Genomic DNA, 21,911 nt, shown 5'->3' on the forward strand with positions numbered 1-21,911 from the left:
TTGTCTATTTCTACTTCATCGCTCTTTCACGAAGAGTACACACCCATAGCAACACAAACATCAGCATCCTGTCAGAGCTGAAACGATGAAGCAGTCCAGACATTAGACACGCCAAAAGATCTGACAGAAATCAACAGAACAGGTCTATTTACTTGAATATACGGGCAGCAATGCAAGCGGACGACGCCAGATATTTAAAACGGTGAGTGTTTGTGTGATGTGCTCGCGAGCTCTATCTGATACACTCATTAGCTGATACGAGCTTGAGTTTAACACAACATAAAACACCATATGTGCGTGTAAATGTTGTTTTCTAAAATGTAACATGGATTTTTGCTGTGTACAGTTGTCAGGCTGTTCTTTCACATTATGGTCTGAACCTAATTTTTATGTTCATGATAATAGTGACAATCTTAATCTCTGCCATCATATCACTAGCTTAGCTTTATTAAGTAAATAAATAAAATGTACTGTTGTGGCACCATGATGGTACAGTCCAAGGTACCGTGAAGAATTTTGAACATATCTGGAAAAAACATAACAAAAACATGGTTGTTTTTACTAGTAGCCTAAATATTGTGGTAATATTGTTAGCATAATAAGCTTTGTGTATAAAGCATCTTTCACCAGTAACTCAATGTGCTTTACAAACAAGTTTGAAAAAATACATAAGATAATCAAATAATCTGTAATGTTTCGTGTTCAGGAAATATAAGGGCGGCAGTTTAGATGTCCACCCCACAGAAAAAGCCCTCGTTGTCCAGTATGAAGTGGAAGCCACGATCCTGGGCGAGATGGGAGACCCAATGCTAGGAGAACGCAAAGAGTGCCAGAAGATGTAAGATTATTCATGTATATGGAGTGCAGTGTTTGTGATAGTAGGCAAAATCGTTGTGTTTATAACAGTTGTAGAATTTCATAATATTTATTTGCAATGTTTTCCTCCGTTTGCAGAATCCGTCTGAAAAGCCTGAATACAAGCACAGACATTGCGTCTTTAGCACGGAAGGTAGTGGAGGAATGTAGACTCATTTCCCCTTCCAGACTTCCGGAGGTGGAACAGTTATTGTTCTACCTGCAGAACCGCAAGAAATCTGCCGGTAAGAGATGAAGAATTGGGTAAAAATATTGTAAATATTGCTTTAGTGCTTTAGATACTGATTCTTTATTATTATAATTTTTTTGTTTACTCAGAAAAGAAAGAGAAACAGATCAAGCCAAGAGACCTGACTCCTTTTGAAGGCATGGAGGTATAGCTGTGTCACCCCTGTTATCTCGTTTTTCTTTTTTTAATATACATTTTGGTTGAAGATGAATACTCATTTTTGACTCAATTAATGCCTTATCTTATATGTTGTGTCTTGTAGCTGGATGAGGAGGCCAACATTAATAGCATAGATGACTATGTTGAGCTCCTGTATGAGGACATCCCTGAGAAGATCAGAGGAGCTACACTCATCCTCCACCTGGCCCGGAATCCTGACAACCTGGAGGAGTTGCTGCAGAATGGTGCGACACGCACTGGAATGAGTCATTTTTACACATTTTAGGATTTTATCTTTAAACCTTCCACTAAAGCCATACTTTTGGTGTTCTGATGCATTTATATTACCATATAGTTATACAATTTTCCAGTGCCTTTGAACAAAGGTTTGATTTGATCTAATTTAAGACTGAATCATTAATGGATAGTTCAACCAAAATGAAAATTCTGTCATCATTAACCCAGCCTCATGTTGTTCTTAACCAGTATGTATTACCAAATCAGCATATTAGAATGATTCCTGAAGGATTACTTGACTCTTAAGTAATGGCTGTTGAAAATTCATCACAGGAATAAATTACATTTTAGAATGTATTAAAATAGAAAACAGTTATTGTAACAATATTTCACAATATAACAGTTTTTACTGCATTTTTGAATAATTAAATGCAGCCTTGGTGAACATTAGAGACTTCTTTCGAAAGCATAAAAAAAATCTTACCGACCCAACATTTTTGAACGGTAGTGTAAATTTTGTACAATATATTATTTCACACTAAACTTAAAGGGTAGTTCACCCAAAAATTAAAAATCTGTCATCATTTCTTTCCTCTGTTGAACACAAAAGAAGATATTTTGAAGAGTATGGGTAACTAAACAATTTCTGGGCCCTATTGACTTCCATAGTAGGAATACAAATATTATGGAAGTCAATGGTGCCCCACAACTGTTTGGTTACAGACATTCTTCAAAATATCTTCTTTTGTGTTCAACAGGAAAGAAATTCATACAGGTTTGGAACAACGTGAGGGTGAGTAAATGATGACAGAATATTTTTTGGGTGAACTATCCCTTTAATAGGGGTAGAAACAGGTAGCCTGGCTCCGCCCTCCTGCGTACTTCCGCTCAATTTTATTTCCCTTCAGTACTACGTCTGGGATTGTGGTGTATTCTTTGGTTTTCTCCGATCATTTTTTTGGCGGTCCAATCAGCGAACAGAGGGAGTGGCTGAGAACGATGACGTTGAGGTCGTGCGCTAGTTTGAGTTGTAGGGTTACGTCACGACCAAAGGTTAGCGATTGGTTATGGCAGATCCAATAGTTTTAAACTTCAACAGAGTACCCGCCTACAAGGAAGTTAACGCTTGTCAATGGAGAGAGGCCAGACTCTCTGTACAAATGAAATGTACTAGAGTCTGGTAGAACCAGGCTAAGAAACAGGGTCCATTTGGAAAAAAGTACGTCTTTGCCATCTCCACTCTCTCTCATGTGTCCAATTTCTTTAACCCTTTTGGTCTCTGTAACTTTATCCATTTTGCAGTACTACAGCCTGTTTTCCGTCACTTCCCTCTAACTAGTTGCCCTTTAGCATCTACCATAGTGCTCTTTGAGTTTACCCATAATGCATTTTTTTCCTTCACAAGTGTGATCTTTCTTTTCCCATCAGTCCTTACGGATCATAACATACTCTCCATATTCAAAAGCAGTCACATATTTCAAGCTGTTGTCACTTTGTATTCACAACATGAGTTCCTTTCATGAGCAATGAAAGCATTTAGTGTTTTGTCTGCTCTCCCACAGAGACAGCTCTGGGCGCACTGGCCCGGGTCCTGAGGGAAGACTGGAAGCAGAGTGTCGATTTGGCAACCACCATCATCTATGTCTTCTTCTGCTTCTCCAGGTACACGAGCTACACTCCAGCCAAGACTCACTATTCAGTTTGATGGGTGTTGTGCACAGAGCTGAGATACATGAGGAGAACATATTTGCTTTCTTGAGAATCATAATACTAAATACTCCTTTCATAATATGACACATCAGCTGCTGTCAGAACTAATTTGAAAAGCGAGGCTGTTGGTAAATGTGAAAGCTGGAATCTTTCTTGAATCTCTGCCCTTCCAATGTTATTCTGCTAATGTCTGCAACGGTTTGGTTAACATTCATCATACTCTCGGTGAGCGACCGTGTTTGACATGGGTTGATGCTTTATTTTGGCATGGTTGGATACATGGTGAAGGTTAGACAAACAAGCTTTTTTATCTCCAGTTTCTCCCAGTTCCACGGCCTGATCACTCACTACAAGATCGGCGCGCTGTGCATGAGCATAATCGAGCACGAGCTGAAGCGCTATGACCTATGGCAGGATGAACTGCAGAAGAAAAAGAAGACTGATATCCTTTCAATGTGTGTGTGTGGGTGGGTGGGTGGGGTGGGGTGGGGGGGTCATTGGTGAAAGGGCGACTGGATGTCAGATGAAAGGGCAAAGGTAAAGTCAAGCCAAGGGTCAGGGGGCATGGGTGTTATGTTTTAATTAAAATGCTGCCCTTTAATTACTACTCTGAACACAAGGGTTTAATAGAAAAGGTCCTTGACTTTTTGAACGGGACGATGACCCGGACAATCAGAACCTGAAGAAGGAGTACGAGAAAGCCCTGAAGAAGTACCATGGACTGCTGACCAAACAGGAACAGCTTTTGAGAGGTAGAAGACATTATTACCCACATATCCACAAAATAACAAGGCTCATTTTGCTTCTTAAAGAAGTGTTTTGTCTAGACAGGCTCAGATGGAAATTTTGGCTCAAACTGAAAATGATTGTTATTTCTGTCAGTGCAGAAATTTCAAACTACTCTTACTTTAAATTCTTACTTTAAGTAAAATGAGACCTCATTACTATAAGATCAGATACAGAAGATTAGATTATGTCTCTAATGCTCACCTGTGTGACTGCATTTAGTTGATAAAAAATACAGAAAAAACTGTAATATTGTGAAATATTATTACAATTTAAAATCACTGTTTTATATTGTAATATATTTCGAAATGTAATTTATTCCTGTGATGGCAAAGCAGCCATTCTTCAGTGTCACATGATTCTTCTTTCTTCAGAAATAATACAAATTTTCTGTGGAATCCATGATGTATTTTTTTGTTTTCAGGATTCTTGATGAATAGAAAGTTCAAAAGAAGTTAGAACCGCAGCATTTAATTGAAGTAGAAAACTTTTGTAAAATTATAATGTCTTTATTTTTGATCAATTTAATGCATTGTTTCTCAGTAAAATAATTTATTTTATTTAAAAAAATCGTATTTACCCCAAACCTTTGAACGTTTATGTAGAGTTTGAACTGAAAAAAAATAAGGATTGTATTTGCTTACAATATTGTCCGCTTGAAATAGAGATTTGAAGATGATTGATCATGCCAAACTGTTGTGTTTCTGTGTCATCAGTGGCTCTGTACCTGCTGCTAAATCTATCTGAGGACACCCGCACAGAGCTGAAGATGAGGAACAAGAACATTGTCCACCTTCTGGTGAAAACGCTGGACAGAGACAGTGAGGAGCTACTGGTGCTGGTGGTGTCCTTCCTCAAGAAGCTTAGTATCTTCTTAGAGAATAAGAATGACATGGTGAGCAATATTTTCATATGCTCTTATCCAAAGTGACTCACATATTTTGCTAACTTTAGGAGTATGCTTGTGCCCTCAATGCCCTCAAAGAAATCATTGGACTAATAAGCCACAAAACTCCAATTTTGATTTCATGGGGTGTTTAAATGCTGTGCTCAAAGATTGCAACCCGAAAGGTTGCAGGTTCAAACCCCACAAGACTACACCACCCCAAGTTGTTACTTTCTTATTATTACTCTCTCCTTCCTAAATCAGCCACACCTGTTCTCATAACTCGTTGGTTATATAGTGTTCTGTACTACTTCAAGACAGTTTAGCTGCACTGTTTAGTCGACCACTTATCCCACACTTCCTCCACCTGTAACCAATCACACACTTAACCTTAAAGGTTATCTCGCAATAATTTATTTGGATTCATTAATCAGCTAATTTCTAATCTTGTAAATTAAACATTTGTCAAGGCAGCCGAGCAAAGATGGTTCTGATTTTGACAAATGCTATACAATAACACACTCTCGAATGATTAATTTAACACTTTCGATCCATTGATGACGGTTGCACAATCCCTCACGTTGTTTGACACTGACTGTGAATGTAAGGTTGTGGATGTAGGCAGTTATTAACATTGAAGGCTTGATTTGAAAACTGGTTCCAGGCTGTGAACTGTGCCTTTAATGGGGATCACATTTCTGCTGGGCTGTCTGTCTGTGGCTGTATTTGACCACAGCTGGAGCTGTGGAGATGTGTTAACAAGCAAAGCCACAGGCACATGACTAAGAGAATTAAATGGCTGACCTTTCAACAGTCTCTGACATCACTCCATCACAACCATCTCTCCTCCCTCTCTTTGATAGGCTGAGGTAGATACAGTAGAGAAGCTGGCGAAACTGGTGCCCTGTGAACATGAAGATCTTTTGAATGTTACTCTTCGCCTCCTCCTTAATCTCTCCTTTGACACCGGCCTCCGCAGCAAGATGGTGCAGGTGGACCTTCTGCCCAGACTCACCACATTGCTAGGTAAGATTCCTGCAGGTAATTTAGATGTACTTAATTTTTTTAAATATTTTTTTATTAAAACATATATTATTATTTTATTTTTAAATAGATAGTAAAGAGACAAAATAAAAAATTTTCTGCTGCTTTTTATTTAAAGCTGTGTTAATCTCTATATATAAAATTATTGACAGTTTTATTTTGAAAATTGTTATTATCTTATTATTTATATTTACGAATAGTTAGAGAGAGCACAGGTCATGAAGGGAAGAAATGGGAAATTAGACTAGGAAAGTTTGCACACCGGATTCAAACCCACGTTTGGTCCTTGGCCCTATTTTATCACTTGGTTATGATTTCAAATTATTATCCAGACAAATAAATTGCTATTTGTCAGACTTGCAGAAGCCAAATTACAAGCAATGAGACAGCATGGTTAGTCTACCAGTCGTTTATGTTGTGTTTGAGGATGCAAGCCTTTCTCAGCCTCATAAAGCAGTTACACTATGGCTCTCTCCTGTCTTTCAAAGACCACTTCCTGAGATGAAACAAAACACACGATTTGTGTATGGACTACATATACAGGCGTGGTTGGCTTTGGCACCAACAATGTGTTTTTTGCAAGGCCTCAGGGGGGTGTCGTGTGTCCTATGCAATTAAAGTAATATATTTGTTAAAAAAACAGCTTCAGTTCTAAAGTAAATGTTGTTCTTCCAGCACGAGGGAAGTCCACATTTAGCAGCTTATGGAGATTTTTCTCTCTCCGTCAGACACATACAACTACTCATTCTTTATGACCTCTTTGGACTGGCTGCCAACAGCTTATGGTTCTTTGCACTAGTGTGGATGATATAATATTTTTGTAAGTTTTTTTTTTTTAAGAAGAATAAGGTGTGTGTAACCTCTGCTTTTATCTGGTCTGCTTTGTAAGAATGCAACGTCCAGTCCTGTCAGAATATTGCAGATGCCTCATGAATCCTCAAAATGCACAGAGGAAAGCTCCTATCTGCTCTTCCCAGAAGACCCTTTGAGGGTCATGGCCTTGCTGATAAGATGAAAGTGAAGCTTGGTATCATCTCGAACCTCGTTGATGATTTATTTCAAAACCAGAACCCACTAATCGACAACTCACTCCACACTGCAACAACAAAAAAAAATTCTTGTCTTGGTTTCCAGTACAAATATCTAAATATTCTTAAATCAAGATACATTTACTTGTGAAGCAAAATTTCTGTTTTCTGAAAAATAATTATTAAAATGAAGTGAAATTATGCTTAAAACAAAATAAAAAATAAGGTATGAATTTTTAATTCACATTATTTTTTCTAATCCTATTTGAAGATATTTTTCTTGTTTTAAGCAAAAACTCAATATCTCAGATTTTTTTCTTTTTTTTTTTTCTTCGTGTTGGTATTTAAGTCCAAGAGCAGAGGAGAAATCATCATATGGGCTGTCACAGCACACTGCTGCTGAAACAACTCTTATTTTTGTCACTTTGGGTTGAATTTAATAGTAAATGCCGCGTACTGCCACATTTATGCTTCGCAAACTTAAAGCTAGGGTTTGCGGCTTCAGATAGGCTAGCAATAGCAAGCTAGCTTTGAAAGCATAAGATCCCACCCTCTTTTCAGAGATCTCTCTTCAAAAAGCCACACCTCCTCCAAAACACATGAACGCGCACAGCAGAGTCTGCAAAGAGATGGTGTTAAATTTCCTCATGTCTCAAAGCACATGACATTACAATAATAATGAACATAAACAACTCTCCAACTCAAGTTGTACCACCAGACTGCTGCAGTGCAGATTCATTTCGCCATTGATAGTGTTGCCAAAGAAACGCATAAATCCGAGTCTGAGGACATGAACAGCTCTGAGTAGAATGTCACGGGTTGCCATCTCATAATTACAGTAATTATGAGATTACCTCCCAAATACTCAGGAGGAACTGTAAAAGGTTGTTGCTCTTTGTTTGTGGCACTCTGTGATTGTCAACAACTTTGCATAGCCATAGACTTTCGATTATACATAGCCTCATGGAACACACTGATGTCTGCACGAGCAGGGTGTGCAGAGGTATGGAAATATATAGGTAGACAAGCAGGTAGAACATCCAGTTAGGACGAACATTTGTGGTCCTGAAATGTATATAAACAATTCATCCTCACTAATCAGTTCTTGGATGACTGCCTGGTCGACCATCTTGACCCAACCCTACTGTTTACCATTAGTGTGTGCTCAATGTCTCGATCAACTATGAAGGACATTGGCGTTTAGGGTTGTCGTGGTCGCCTGAAGGCCTGGCTGCCGTGGCTTTTATGGCAGTTGGGGTGTTTTAAATCTTACTGGGGTGTAATTGAAGTTTAGCTCTCCTGCTCTCCCACTAAACGCACCCTGAACAGGATAATGAATTTTTAATGGGCTTTTTTCTCCCAGGCTCCAGGGCTGTTTTGAACATTTTTACAGGCCCTTCTCCTCCATCCTCATAAAGGATCCCCCGTTTTCCTCTCCCAACGTGCAGACCGAGGCGTTAACTCAGGGTGTGCGTGTGTGTGTTTGCGCTTGACCTCTGAGTGTGCGCTAGAGCTCGTTTGTGTGCTCGTGTGTGTCTTTCACTAATGAGAAGCACATGTTGGGCCAATTGTGGTGCTAGCGGTGCAGAGCAGCTTGGCTTGAAGTTATTAATGGCAGTAAAATTTATGCTTCCTCCTTTTTTTCCCCAATTAAATGGAGAAGCCCTTCTCTTTTCAGGGGTCTCTAGGAGCACATCTGGCTCCAATAGGCTGAGATAACCTTGCCTAAAGGGTGCGTGGCCGGCTCCGACCCGTCCCCGCCCCCTCTTCCCTCTCTAGGGGTCTGTGTCTGTCTGTTTGATTAAGTCGGAGACTCAGGTTCTTACCAGGTCCAGGTTTCGGTCTGCTTTGTAAAGGGAAACTGTGCTTTCTCAGGGTCAGAATTACTCAGGTCTGAAATACATCTTTAAAAAAAATCCAGAGATTAACAAAGAAAGTAATTCTTGCAGAATTACTTTCACTATATATATACACTACCATTCAAAAGTTTAAGGTTGGTTTTTGATGTTTTTGAAAGAAGTCTCTTATGCTCACCAAGGCTGCATTTATTTGATAAAAAACAGTAATATTGTGCAATATACAGTGCTGGTCAGAATTATTTGCCCCCTTGGTAAATATGGAAAAAAATGGCTGTAAAAAATAAATCTGCATTGTTAATCCTTTTGATATTTTATGTAAAAAATTAGCAAAAAATATAACCTTTCATTGAAGTAAAATAATTGAAAGTGGGGGGGAAATCACATTATGAAATAAATGTTTTTCTCCAAAACACGTTGGGAACAATTATTTGCCCCCTTTTATTAAATACTTTTTGCAACCTCCTTTTTCCAAGATAACAGCTCTGAGTCTTCTCCTATAATGCCTGATGAGTTTGGAGAACACCTGACAAGAGATCAGAGACCATTCCTTCATACAGAATCTCTCCAGATCCTTCAGATTCCCAGATCCATCTTGGCGCTGCTTCTCTTCAGTTCAGCCCACTCATTTTCTATAGGGTTCAGGTCTGGGGACTGGGATGGTCATTGCAGATGCTTGGTTTTGTGCTCAGTGCCCCTTTTTTGCTTTGATTTTGATGTTTGTTTTTGGATCACTGTCCTGTTGGAAGATCCACATTTTTTTTGTTTCATCTGACCATAGAACCCGTCCCGTTTGAAGTTCCAGTAGTGTCAGTTACTTTTCAAACGTTCTATGGACAGATGAAACCACAACAAAAAGAGCTTTTTGGCAGCAAACACTTAATATAGGTTTGGTTCATACAGGGATAAAAAAGTACCCCATGTGTAAAATGAAATACTCTGCTGTATCTTTAATGCTGTGGGCCTAATTTTCTGCCAGAGGTCCTGGACATCTTGTACATCAAATACCAACAGATAAAAACTCTAAACCTGACAGCCTGTGGTAGAAATCTTATAATGGGCCATGTTTGGATCTTCCAACAGGACAGTGATCCAAAAACAAACATCAAAATCAAAACAAAAATGGGTCACTGAGCACAAAACCAAGCATCTGCAATGGCCATCCCAGTCCCCAGACCTGAACCCTATAGAAAATGAGTGGGCTGAACTGAAGAGAAGAAGCGCCAACATGAATCTGGGAATCTGAAGGATCTGGAGAGATTCTGTATGGAGGAATGGTCTCTGATCTCTCGTATTTAATAAAAGGGGGCAAATAATTGTTCCCAATGTGTTTTTGGAGAAAAACATTTATTTCATAATGTGACCCCCCCCCCCCCCCCACACACACACACACACACTTTCAATTCTTTTACTTCAGTAAAAGGTTAGATTTTTGCATTTAAAAGTATTTTTTTTATATATATATATAAAAAGGATAAACAATGCAGATTTAATTTATCATATTTACCAAGGGGGCAAATAATTCTGACCAGCACTGTAATTACAACTGTTTTCTATTTTCATTTGTATTTTACTTGTAATATATTTTAAATGTAATTAATTCCTGTGATGGCAAAGTTGAATTTTCATACATCATTACTCAGTTTCTCATGATCCTTCAGAAATCATTCTAATATGCTGATTTGGTGCTCAAGAAACATTTCTTATTATTATCAATGTTGAAAACAGTTGTGCTGCTTAATATTTTTGTAGAAACCTTAATTCAGTTTTTCAGGATTCTTTGAGGAATAGAAAGTACAAAAGAACTAATACTTTTGAAAGTATTAGTTTCTTTAAAAAAAAAAACTGACCCCATCATTTGAACGCTTGTGTAGGTCCACAGTAATAGCCAATTAAAAGTCTATAGTTGTGTCTCTTTCCAGTCTTTAGTTCCCCTATTACATGAATCAGTGAATCTTGAACACAAATTCTGGCACTAGCAAGGGCCATGATCCACTAAATATTAGAATACTCGTGACTCAAATCAAAAATCAAATACTCCAGAGAGCATGATCAGCATCCTTCTGCTGTCCTGTCTTGCTGTATGTTTCTATTAAAGAAGGAGGTGTAATTCTGGCTACCTTGAATACTCGAGAGTGTGCGTCTGTCCATTCATGGCTTGCGTGTGTTTGTATTTCAGGAGACGAAGCACAGAGACAGATCGCCATGTGCATTCTGTACCACATCAGCATGGACGATCGTTTCAAGTCCATGTTTGCCTACACGGACTGCATTCCACAGGTGAGAGGTCAGCCTGCATTAGCATGAGCTTATAGCAGGGGACAGGAGAGCTCTTTAACCGCTCGATCACATAGTGTCTACACCGTTGTGCCTCTGTGCCACACCATTCCGCAACAGCTTGAGGCAAATCCACTGTTGTCGGAAGAAACGCAAGCTCGCAGAGTACATCAGAAATAAAACAGGGTGTCAGTTTACTCTCTGTGTCTCATTGTGATGCGTCGCATTCAGTGTAGATAGTATCGCTGCTTATAATTTGATTGTGTTGTAATACGATGCATCGTTCGCATACGGTGTAGACATGGTGTCTCATTTCACCGGTCCTTTCAACATTTCCTGTGTCTCTGATCACAGTAATTAATATAATACTTATAGGTGTGAAAAACAAAAATTTCCTGCTACTTTTTGCTGTTAATTTCAATAAATCAGATTATTAATACTAATGTTTTTTTGACAGTTTTTTTTCTGATAAGACAAAAATATGCATCATGACAGTAATGAAACGATTTTCATTATAATACTGTTGATGAGAATTTTGAATTTTTTTTCAATCTTTTTTTGCCAAATCAAACGTTATAATTTTTGTTATATGCCTAAACTAAAGGTTATAACTAAAGTTATATGCCATGTCAAAAATGTAAAAAGGACTGCAATCAACAATAAAACAAAATTATTAACACTGATTGAAAAGGTTTTTTTTTAATCAAGGATTTGAATCAGGATTTTCTTTTCCAAACGTGAGAAAATTATGGAAATTTCTTTATTAAATTAAGGTTAAGTCTACTTATTTTCACCTCTAAAATGGGTTAGAATTTATGCAATCTTTTATTTTTTCATCTCTATCCATTGATCACAAATAACTGGGAAAGTCATGAAAAGTCATTTGTCAAAAGGTGTGAGAACCCTGTACAGTAGAGGTTTTCCTTGTCACTTTTAACCTTGACTTTCTAATAGAATTCTCCTTTGTATTGAGTATGTATTGTGAAAAAAACTTTAAACAAATCAATTACTTTTTCAAATTTAAAGCAGGTTACTGAAGCAGGTTAGAGATTTGTTATCATTCATTTATACAGAAAAGGAAGCAATAGACATTAAAGTTTAAGTAAAGATGAAAATAGAAGGGCCCTTCATGGACAAATTGGGTGACTAGAGAAATGGAAATATGGTAACTGCAGGCTGGGGGTTACCAAGGTTTTGGTGGGGCGACTGGATGTTGCATGTGAAAGCAGGGCAGGTGCCAGTAAGTCTAGCCACAGTGATTTAGGCTGCAGGGCGGCTGCTATGTGATACTCAGTATGGGACTGTATGCTTTGCATACTCACCGCTGCCTCCTCACGGACCAAGCTTTCTCTCCGGGCCTCCTGCTTATCGTTAACGTCAGGGGGCGATGTTGACAACCCTTGACCACTTTAACCCAGGCCTGGACTTCTGCCCATTCCCTCCCCCCCTACACTCCCTTCCTGGACCCCTACCGTCCCCTCAGGTAGCAGAGTCCGGTCCTCTGTTCCGCCCGGGGTGTGGTGACGTTAGCCGAGCTAATGCAGAGTGACATGTAAGGTTTGTGTCTAAAGTTAGGATCCGCTTGAGAAAATCAGGAACCCCTGGACGTCTGGGAAACTTACAAATTGGGTGCGGGAGTTTGGAAAGAATGTTTCAGGCCTGTCAGCTTTTTTGTGGGACAAAAGCAGGTTTGATTAAAGTTCTAGACGGGTCAGAACTTCTAGCAGTTTGCTGACTTTGTTGAGTCTTGGGATCTTTTAGGAAAGAAGGGCACACTTGGGCTTGAAGCTTTTAAGTGGGTAATGAGGTAACTGGACTGAAACTTGGTAACTGTCTTGGAAGATTGTGATGCCTGCAAACAAAATAAAGTACTTCTCTTTACCATCTGAACACGATCAAAAGTAATATTAGATTTTAAAATGTAAAAATAAATTCGTTTTACTGTATTTTTGATAGAATAAATGTCCAGTTTGCATGTTAACATTCCTATGAATTATCTTCCATTTAGTTTAGTCTTAGTTGGTAGACATAACTATCTAGGTTATGTCTACCGTCTACTGCTATTTTATGGTATATTGTTTGGCAGGTAATGAAGATGCTGTTTGATTGTGGTGAGGAGAGGATTGACGCTGAGCTCATTTCCTTCTGCATCAACCTGGCTGCCAACAAAAGGAATGCTCAGATTATGTGTGAAGGTAAGAACACATACAAATGCACAACCAAAAAAAAAAATTTGAAGAGCAGATTTTGTGCTTACGTTAATGCTTCTTTTCAAGGCAATGGTCTGAAGATGCTGATGAAGAGAGCATTGAAGCTAAAAGATCCTCTAATGATGAAGATGATCCGGAATATATCTCAGCATGATGGACCATCTAAAAATCTTTTCATTGTGAGTTTTAGAGAAAAAAAGAATACACGCCCATACAAATAATGTTTGCTAATTTGTTGTAGATGCGTACATTGATGCTTACTCAATTGAAGACTAATAAGCATGTGATGTGTTTGAGGACTATGTTGGGGACCTGGCAGCTCAGATCGGACTGAAGGAAGAGGAGGAGTTTGTGATTGAGTGCTTGGGCACTCTTTCCAATCTTACCATTCCTGATCTAGACTGGGAACTTGTGCTAAAGGAGTACAACCTGGTGCCTTATCTCAAAGACCACCTCAAACCAGGTCTATCTCATTCCACTTTACTTTTCTTCATCACAATGGAAAATACATGAGAATTTTAGTTTCAAGATCTTGTGATATGTGACTTCCCCATATTGACTTCCTGTAGGCTCTGCAGAGGATGACCTCATTTTGGAGGTGGTGATTATGATTGGCACTGTCTCCATGGACGACTCCTGTGCCGTAATGTTGGCCAAATCAGGCATCATTCCTGCTCTAATAGAACTACTGAACGGTAGGAAACATTTAGATGCTTGGAATGCTTTTAAAGTGCCTGTTTCAAAGTTTTTTTTGTGTGTGACATGTTTGTGGAAGTAGAAAAATGGCAATCTCTTTCTTCTTTCTATCTTCAGCCCAGCAAGAAGATGATGAGTTTGTCTGTCAGATTGTGTACGTCTTTTACCAAATGGTGTTTCACCAGGCCACTCGAGATGTCATTATAAAAGAAACCCGTATCCTTCATCTTGTAAAACCTGCAGTTTGACGATGATGATGGTGTTGTTCAGTCAACAGGTTTCTCTTTCAGAGTTTTTCTCTTTGACTGTTATCTTATCAGAGGCTCCAGCGTATCTCATTGACCTTATGCACGACAAAAATGCAGAAATACGTAAAGTGTGTGACAATACATTGGACATCATTGCTGTGAGTATAAATCTGCTGTACCTTAAGCTAGTGATCTGCTGTTTTTTTTCACCAGTTTCAAGCTACTTGTGTCATTTGCATAAACTTTTTACATAACCCTGTTTACATCCAATTTATGTTGTAGATCCAGTATCATTTCAAGGATCATTTATATATGATTTTAGTATTTAGTATTATTGTGAATTAGATTTTATTTTTATATTTACTGTTATGTTATGTGCTTTTGTAATTTGTATTAGTTTTTATTTTATTTTATATTTCTATTTAGCTTTATTTAATTTATATTTCAGTTTTAAAAATTTTAGCTTAAACTTTCAACTTAAACTTATTTTATTTCCAAGGCAACAGGGAATAATTAAAAGTTTCACACCAGTCAGTTCAGTTCACCCTCAATGCCTCAATATATATACTAATAGGTGTCCACCTTTGTATGAAAGTGTCCATTTTCAGTTGGAGTTGGGCAGTCATATGTTCCATTCTATAAATAGATATACGTTTTTCTCTCCATTGACTCATTTTTGGTGGGTGTGGTTTCATCCAATTAATTGTAATGGTTTTTCGTGATTTCAGCTTCATTTCAATTAACAAAAACAATTTTTTTATAATTTTAGGCACATCTTCCTCTTCCTCGTTTCTTTTGTTTTAAGTCAAGACAACCAGCACTTCGTTGTTAATGATGAATATAGCACATACGGTTTATAGTCAGGGTCAGTTGACATGAAAGCCGATTGGGTGAACATCGTGGCGAGCGGGTTAAATGTATAAGCTGTTCTGAAGCTGCTCTGTCATGTGTGATCTGTCCCAGGCCTCAGATTAATGTAATTAGGGCTGGTCTTGAGGCCAAGGGAAGTGTTCCATACATCTGATCGGAAAGGGCCATTAAAGCATGGAGCCACATCAAAGAGAGAGGAGGAGACGGCTGTTTAGTGTCGCGTGGGGATGGTGGACAGAACACAGATCTGCTGAATACCACAAATTCACATACACGTTGCTGATCATCTCCCCCTTTTTCTTCTTCTATGTGATACAAATATGAAAATCTGTGTCTGTGATAAATATTGTTAAAAAGAAATTCTGAACAGTTTTTCTTATTTTGTCTTTTCATGCCCAAGCTTTTTGTTTTTGTAGCAGTGGTTTTTAACCCAGACCAGTGAAGTCATTCATAATTCATTTTTACATGCTATTTCTGGATACGCTTAAAGATTTTTGCACCACATTTATTTATAAAACACCCAAACCTGCTCCGGATCCAAATGTTCAGTAACGCCATGAGCTCAGCTACTTGAAGATTGATTAGCCAGGGTATCATACTACATTCATTGCTCTGATTGGCCATGGGAGTGGAGCATGTGGTGCCTTTAATGCTTAACAATGATGAATTTGTGCCCTGGCAAAAAGTGTCACCGTGCATGCCGGTAGGGCCGGACCAGTGACAACGAGGCCTGTTGATTTCCACCCCGTGTGGGGATGATTAATCAGAGGGCCGGGTTGCTTAGCTTTGCTATTTCCACCAACCTCAAAGAGGTTTTATTACACTCAGTCCCAGTAGAGTTAAAATAAACAGCTACCATGTTATCCGTCTGCCAAGCAACACAGCACACCTGATTCCTCCTACATCGTCGGTATGGCACATGCAGGGAGGCAATACAGGCAGAGCCTTTCTATGTCCTGCTCTAATACTCTGGCTGTTCTCTCTGTCTCCGTCTGCAGGAATATGATGTGGAGTGGGGCAAGAAGATCCAGAGCGAGAAGTTCCGCTGGCATAACTCTCAGTGGCTGGAGATGGTGGAGAACCGGCAAATGGATGAGGCAGAGCCTTTCATGTATGGAGACGATGGAGAACCTTTCCTCCAAAATGGTGACATCCTGGAACGGCCAGACCTCTTCTACAGTGCAGGTTATATTGGGCAGGGGTTTTAAGAAATATTGCTGCATTTAAGTAGTAGTTGTTATGAATAGGGTTTTTTTTTTTTTTTACCATTCAAATTTTTTTTTTTTTAAAGAGATAAATTCAGCAAGGATGCATTAAATTAATCAAAGATGAACTAAAACACAGTAAAGACAAAAGATTTCTGTATCAAATAAATGCCGTTCTTTTGAACTTTCTATTCATATAGAAATACTGAAAAATACATATCACAGAAATATTAAGCAGCACAACTGTTTTCAACATTGATAACAATAAGAAATGTTTCTTGAGCACCACATTAGCATATTAGAATGATTTCTGAAGGATCATGTGACACTGGAGACTGGAGGAATCATGCTGAAAATTGTTAAATATATTAAAAACATACTTTTGTTTGTAGAAATCATACTTTCATGTTAATAATTATAAATTAATTATAATTTATCATAATATAATTAGATATTTAATATAAAATTATATATATTTTTTATCTTAATTTTATTTTTTATTTTAATAATAACAGCAGATGACTGAGAAATTGAAATATTAATGATTTATCTTTGTATTTTCCTGGCTCTAATGCATTAGCACAAAAGTGCCAACGATAAGCGGTTTCTTTGTGATTCCTGCAGATGGAATAATCCCAGCAGATGGTGCCATTAGTCCAGAGTTCTTCACAGACTTCCAGAATGGAGACCTGTTAGGACCACAGGGTTTCCTCAGCAGGTACATTTAAATATGATGAATCGGTCAGACTGACTGCAGCGGATCTGTTGGTTTTGTTATTACTGCATCACACACATACACACACACACACACATCCTTGTCTGCCAGTTTTGTTGCTTTTAGCAGGGAATGGCCCAAAAGTACTGCGCCAAAGGGTCCTACGGCATCCCAGCAGGCCGTAGCACTCCTCCAACAGTAATACCCTTAGCTTTGAGAGTAAACACAGCTCCCTCTATTCAGCTTTTTCCAAATCTGGTTCAGTTGCCATATACCTACTGTTTAGGGGTTTTAGAAAAACACTTGTGTGATGACTTGATGCAATGATTTATGGTGTAGGCCACATAACGTGTTATGGGACTGTACAAAATATCTGAGCTCTTTTCCAAATATTAAAATCATCGATAACAGAGGGGATTATTTGATATGGGGCCGTTAATACTATAATTCAATGACCTCTTTAAATGGTTCTTATTTAGGATTGTGTGTCTTTACTCATAGGTTGCCAGTGGTCTTAAAAAAAAGAGATGGGTCCAACAACAGAGAGAGCGCTCTAAATTATACATCAGTCTGTGAGAAAAAGGTGGTTGTCTTGAAGTCGGAGAAGAGGCGCTGAAAAATAAGGAGCAAGTGAATACGAGTGGGAGGGGGACGGCAGAGGAAGCTATGTTTTTTTTCACAGTTCTTTGTAAGCGATACCTGTAGAATACACTGAGAGTGCACAGGGAATTGGGCGGCCTGAAAGTGTGGTTTTCATTTTGTCCGTGTGGTGTTAGAGATCCAGGTTAACACAATAATGAAATCCAGCCTCAGTTCCCCTGCGCCGAGCCAGGAGCCAGACACACTGGGAACGGCTCTTTTAAAAGCCCTTTAATAGAATCACATTTATTTATAGAATAGCACAGAGCAATCTTTCATTTAGCTCATAAAAATGTTTTATTCCAGATGAAAAACAAATTCTTGGCTGCATTTGCTTGGAAAAAAAGGGAGTTCCTCATTTTGAATGTTCAAAAATCACATTAAGGTAATTAATAAAATATTTGAAAGTAAAATTAAATGATTTCAAAGCAGTTAAGTGCAACAATTTTATCTGAACACATATAACATTATTGTCAGGACCAACCTGGAAATGTACAGTGGCCCCAAAAAGTATTTTGACTCTTAAGCCACGCAAAATGTTTAAATGTCACTGAGTTAGAAAGTGTTAAATCAAGTGGCATTTATTTATTTGACTTTCTTTGGATACTTTCCGTTGGCAAACTTTATGTAACACGTCCACAGTTAATGTGATGAACTACACCTGTGGTTACTCTGCTGAGACACCTGTGTGAACTTGAGGGGAACTGACTTCATATATTCACTAATAGAGACCAGTTGGTTTAAAGTAATAGAACAAATGGCTAAATAATTAAAGTCAGCTCTGAGAAAACGTCTAGCATCATTAGTTTGCAGATAACACTTGGTTTGATAAACTACTGTTCACATTTTGGGGTCATTTTTTTTTTTATATATTAAAATATAAAACTGTTATTCTAAATTGTAATAATATTTCAGAACAAAACAGTTTTTACTGTATTTTCTATCAAATAATTGCAGCCTTGGTGAGCATAAGAGATTTTAATCATACTGATCCCAAACTTTTGAACAGTAAAGTAAGTTGTATCTAATGCAATAAAACTTAATACATTTTTACATTTTTCAAACCTTTTCAAAAGAGGAAATACTTTCAAAATAACTTATGGGGCTTTACATATTTTTCGTGTGCTCATTCATTCATTCATTCATTCATTGTCATTTCATGGAAAAGAGCATCTTCTGTTATCCCTTTGTGTTTCATGAAAGAAAGTCAGTCAAATTTGGCATGCCATGAGGGTGAGTAAATTGAACAGAATTATTGTTTTTTGGCACCAGAGGAAGGAAAGACGTTGACTCTTTCCTGTTTAGAGGTTTCTGGGTGTTTTTTACAGGATCTCACCTCTGTGTTAACTCTCAGGGGCCCCTGGGGCCAGACATTGGGATCTTTTTCCAGCCTCAGATCTCCAGATTATCACCAAGCCCACTGTGTCTGTGGCCCTCGAGTGTAAAGGGCCAACGGCTGTGTTTCATAAGAAAGTAGAAGAATAAACAGTTTCTCCATCTCAAATTATTCGGTTTAGATTAAATGATTAGACAAATGGAAAAAAAGGTTGGTTTGAGTCTTTTGTAACATCATTCTTTGTGAAACCTTACAGAAAATGCATCATTTTTACTTTCCTGGAAAGGATGACAGCATTCCTTTGGGATGAATTATTCAATGCAAGAATGATCGTAACAGACACAAACACGCACTTTTTAGGCCTTTCTCTTACCTGGACACTCTTTGGATTAATCATCTGACCTACAACACACAGTCTTATCCTTCCCATCAACCCTTTTCAGTTGAACTTATTCTGATAGTTTTAAGCTACGGTTTCACCCAAACTCTTTGACATCCAGTTTTTTTTTTCTCTTCAAGTCTTTTAACAAAGTCTGAAATGTCCCCAGACAGCAGTGGTGTCCCTAGGAGGATAAAGACAGGCTTAAGGCCCGGAGAGGGAGGGTGTTCTGGGAGTTAAGAGGGTAACGCATGTAACCGATCACTGGAAGTTTTTTAGTCTAAAAACAACTCTGCATTATGGGAGCTGAAAGGGGCAAAGCAAACAACCCATATTTTAAGAGGACAGGCCAGAGACGGGTTGGTGTTGTAAATTAAGAGGCAGATTATACCAGTCCACATAACAAAACATAACATAACATAACACATAACATAACGCATAACACAACATAATAAATTGAGTATAATGTGACATGATCCCATTGGTATGGAAGTCCATTTCTTCCACCTAAAATATAAATAATAATCATGCTCCGGTAAATCATAATTATGACAAAAAGTCCAAATTATGACTTAAATTGAAATTGAGATTAAAAAGTAAAAGTTATGATTTAAAAAGTAGAAATTATGAGATTAAAAAAAATCTAAATTGACACTAATTCGAATCATGACATACTTAGTCGAAATTGACAAGTCATAATGAGAAAGTCAAAATTGATGGATTAATTTTGACTGTCATAATTCAGATTTTCTGTCATAATTTTGATTTATGTCATAATATACTTTTTAATCTCATAATTTCAATTTAGAATGTAAAGAATTTAAGTCATAATTTTGACGACTTAATCTAATAATTTAAATATGTTCGTCATAATTTAGATTTCTTACGAGATTTGAAATCATAATGAACAAATTTTATCACATAATGACTAAATCTGTCATAATTTAGAATTTTTTAATGTCATAAATTATGACTTTCCAGAGCTTTTTTTTTTTTTTTTATGTGGTGGGAATGGGTTTCCATACATTGGCCATTTGCCTTGAAGAATTAATATAATTGTACTGGTTTAAAAATCAAAAGTTTAATTTATGAATACTGGTGTGAATAATTATTAAGCAGTTCTGTTTTAATCTCGGTAGCTCTGTTTTGCAGGATCAGAGCGCCATCTAGTGATACTTATAACCTTTATCTAACCTTTATACAAGTAATTGTCTCATAAAATGCACATTAACATGATTTATGTAATCTTTTTGTGATTAATCACAACTCTCATGTATTTCAGCAGTTATATGTTGGCTGTGTCTCTTTTCCACCAGTTCTTTGACAGACGGATACGTACAGACGGGTGTGACTCCAGCACGTCCTGCCACGGCTTATGGCTTTCGGCCTGATGAGCAGTTTTATTACGGTTACACAGCATCACGGTAGGAGAGTATCAGGGAAGCCCTTCGAAAACCTTCGGAAACTCTGAAAACCGATTAAATGGAACTCAAATACTGTTAGTTAGGTATGGTCTCTTTGTCATTTCAAATGAAAGCAACACTACTGATTTTTTTCATTGTCAGTATTTCTTTCTATATTTATTACATTCCACGTGAATCTCAGTCTGAATGTGTTTTAAACAGAATGTTTTCAATGAAGCTTTGATTTTGGGCTTGATCATGTAGTTTCAGTGTATACTTTAGCCTACTGTGTATTGCTTGTCAACACTGAAGAAACTAATGGCACCACATTGCCTTTTCTGTGCAATATAGCAAAAGTAGGCGTTTAGTTGCATGCTATTTCAGTGGTGTAGGTGAGTAAAGTTTTGAGGGATGAAAACACCGACTCTTTATACATTACAACAATCATGTCAGTTTAACTGCATGATAGTGGTTCAGATTTAGGTTTCTGGAAGCAAAATATTGTAAAGCTTCAGCTGCAACTCATGTCAATTATTGTTGTTCATAATAGGATTTCAATCAATGTTGCATGTTTACATAAAGCAACTGACTGTAAGGGTCATTTTAAAGATTGTGGTGCCCCCCTGTGGACTCACCTATGAAATGATATATTATGTACATGACTGCTGTCTTTACAGCACAGTGCCCATGGTAACAATAATATCATTTTGCAGTCTTAATATCTTCACTACTCACTAATGTTGCCTGTTACTTTGCCTTTGATACTGTCGTAGTACAAATATTACAACGCAGCTTTCCTTTTTATGGTGCACTGTTAACAAATTCTTATGTATTTTGTAATGTAGCCAAACTTAAGTGTTCTTTTCAAATAATACTGGTCTATTGATGTGCGTTTTAGTAACTTCATTGGTGCCTGGGGATTGTCTTAATGACGGTTTAATATAAAATGCCTTTTTATTTAATTGTGGTGCAATATGAAATACAAAAATTGATGTGCAAAAGGTTTCCTTGTGTTTACTTCGATAGAAATATTTCGTGTCTTTTAGAGTTTTAGAACAGCAGAAGCTCAGCAAATGTCTAGTTTACTCTCACTTTAATGTGATGAAATGCCATACATATTTA

The 21,911-nt window shown here is 37.7% G+C and overlaps 1 protein-coding gene across 1 annotated transcript; it reads left to right on the forward strand.

Annotated features, from left to right (window-relative positions):
* The first annotated feature begins 23 nt into the window (after positions 1 to 23).
* Positions 24 to 21,790, forward strand: kifap3a (kinesin-associated protein 3a). Its single transcript, XM_084432801.1, has 20 exons — positions 24 to 202; positions 707 to 838; positions 955 to 1,100; positions 1,195 to 1,250; positions 1,368 to 1,509; positions 3,064 to 3,163; positions 3,529 to 3,653; positions 3,865 to 3,963; positions 4,714 to 4,892; positions 5,747 to 5,909; positions 10,991 to 11,091; positions 13,175 to 13,283; positions 13,365 to 13,477; positions 13,596 to 13,761; positions 13,868 to 13,993; positions 14,112 to 14,210; positions 14,315 to 14,400; positions 16,111 to 16,297; positions 16,942 to 17,035; positions 20,703 to 21,790. The coding sequence occupies exons 1-20, from the start codon at positions 171 to 173 to the stop codon at positions 20,812 to 20,814; spliced, it is 2,367 nt and encodes a 788-aa protein (XP_084288927.1). The 5' UTR covers positions 24 to 170; the 3' UTR covers positions 20,815 to 21,790.
* Positions 21,791 to 21,911: the final 121 nt, after the last annotated feature.

The sequence above is a fragment of the Rutilus rutilus genome (assembly GCF_951802725.1).
Source record: "Rutilus rutilus genome assembly, chromosome: 15".
Lineage (NCBI taxonomy): Eukaryota > Metazoa > Chordata > Actinopteri > Cypriniformes > Leuciscidae > Rutilus > Rutilus rutilus.

Bases quoted from the DNA above. Each gene is read 5' to 3' on its own strand.
- kifap3a (XM_084432801.1), top strand. From the start codon at position 171: ATGCAAGCGGACGACGCCAGATATTTAAAACG. The intron at 5,910-10,990 runs GTAAGATTCCTG...TTTGTATTTCAG, and splicing joins CAGACTCACCACATTGCTAG to GAGACGAAGCACAGAGACAG. The intron at 17,036-20,702 runs GTACATTTAAAT...CTTTTCCACCAG, and splicing joins CCACAGGGTTTCCTCAGCAG to TTCTTTGACAGACGGATACG.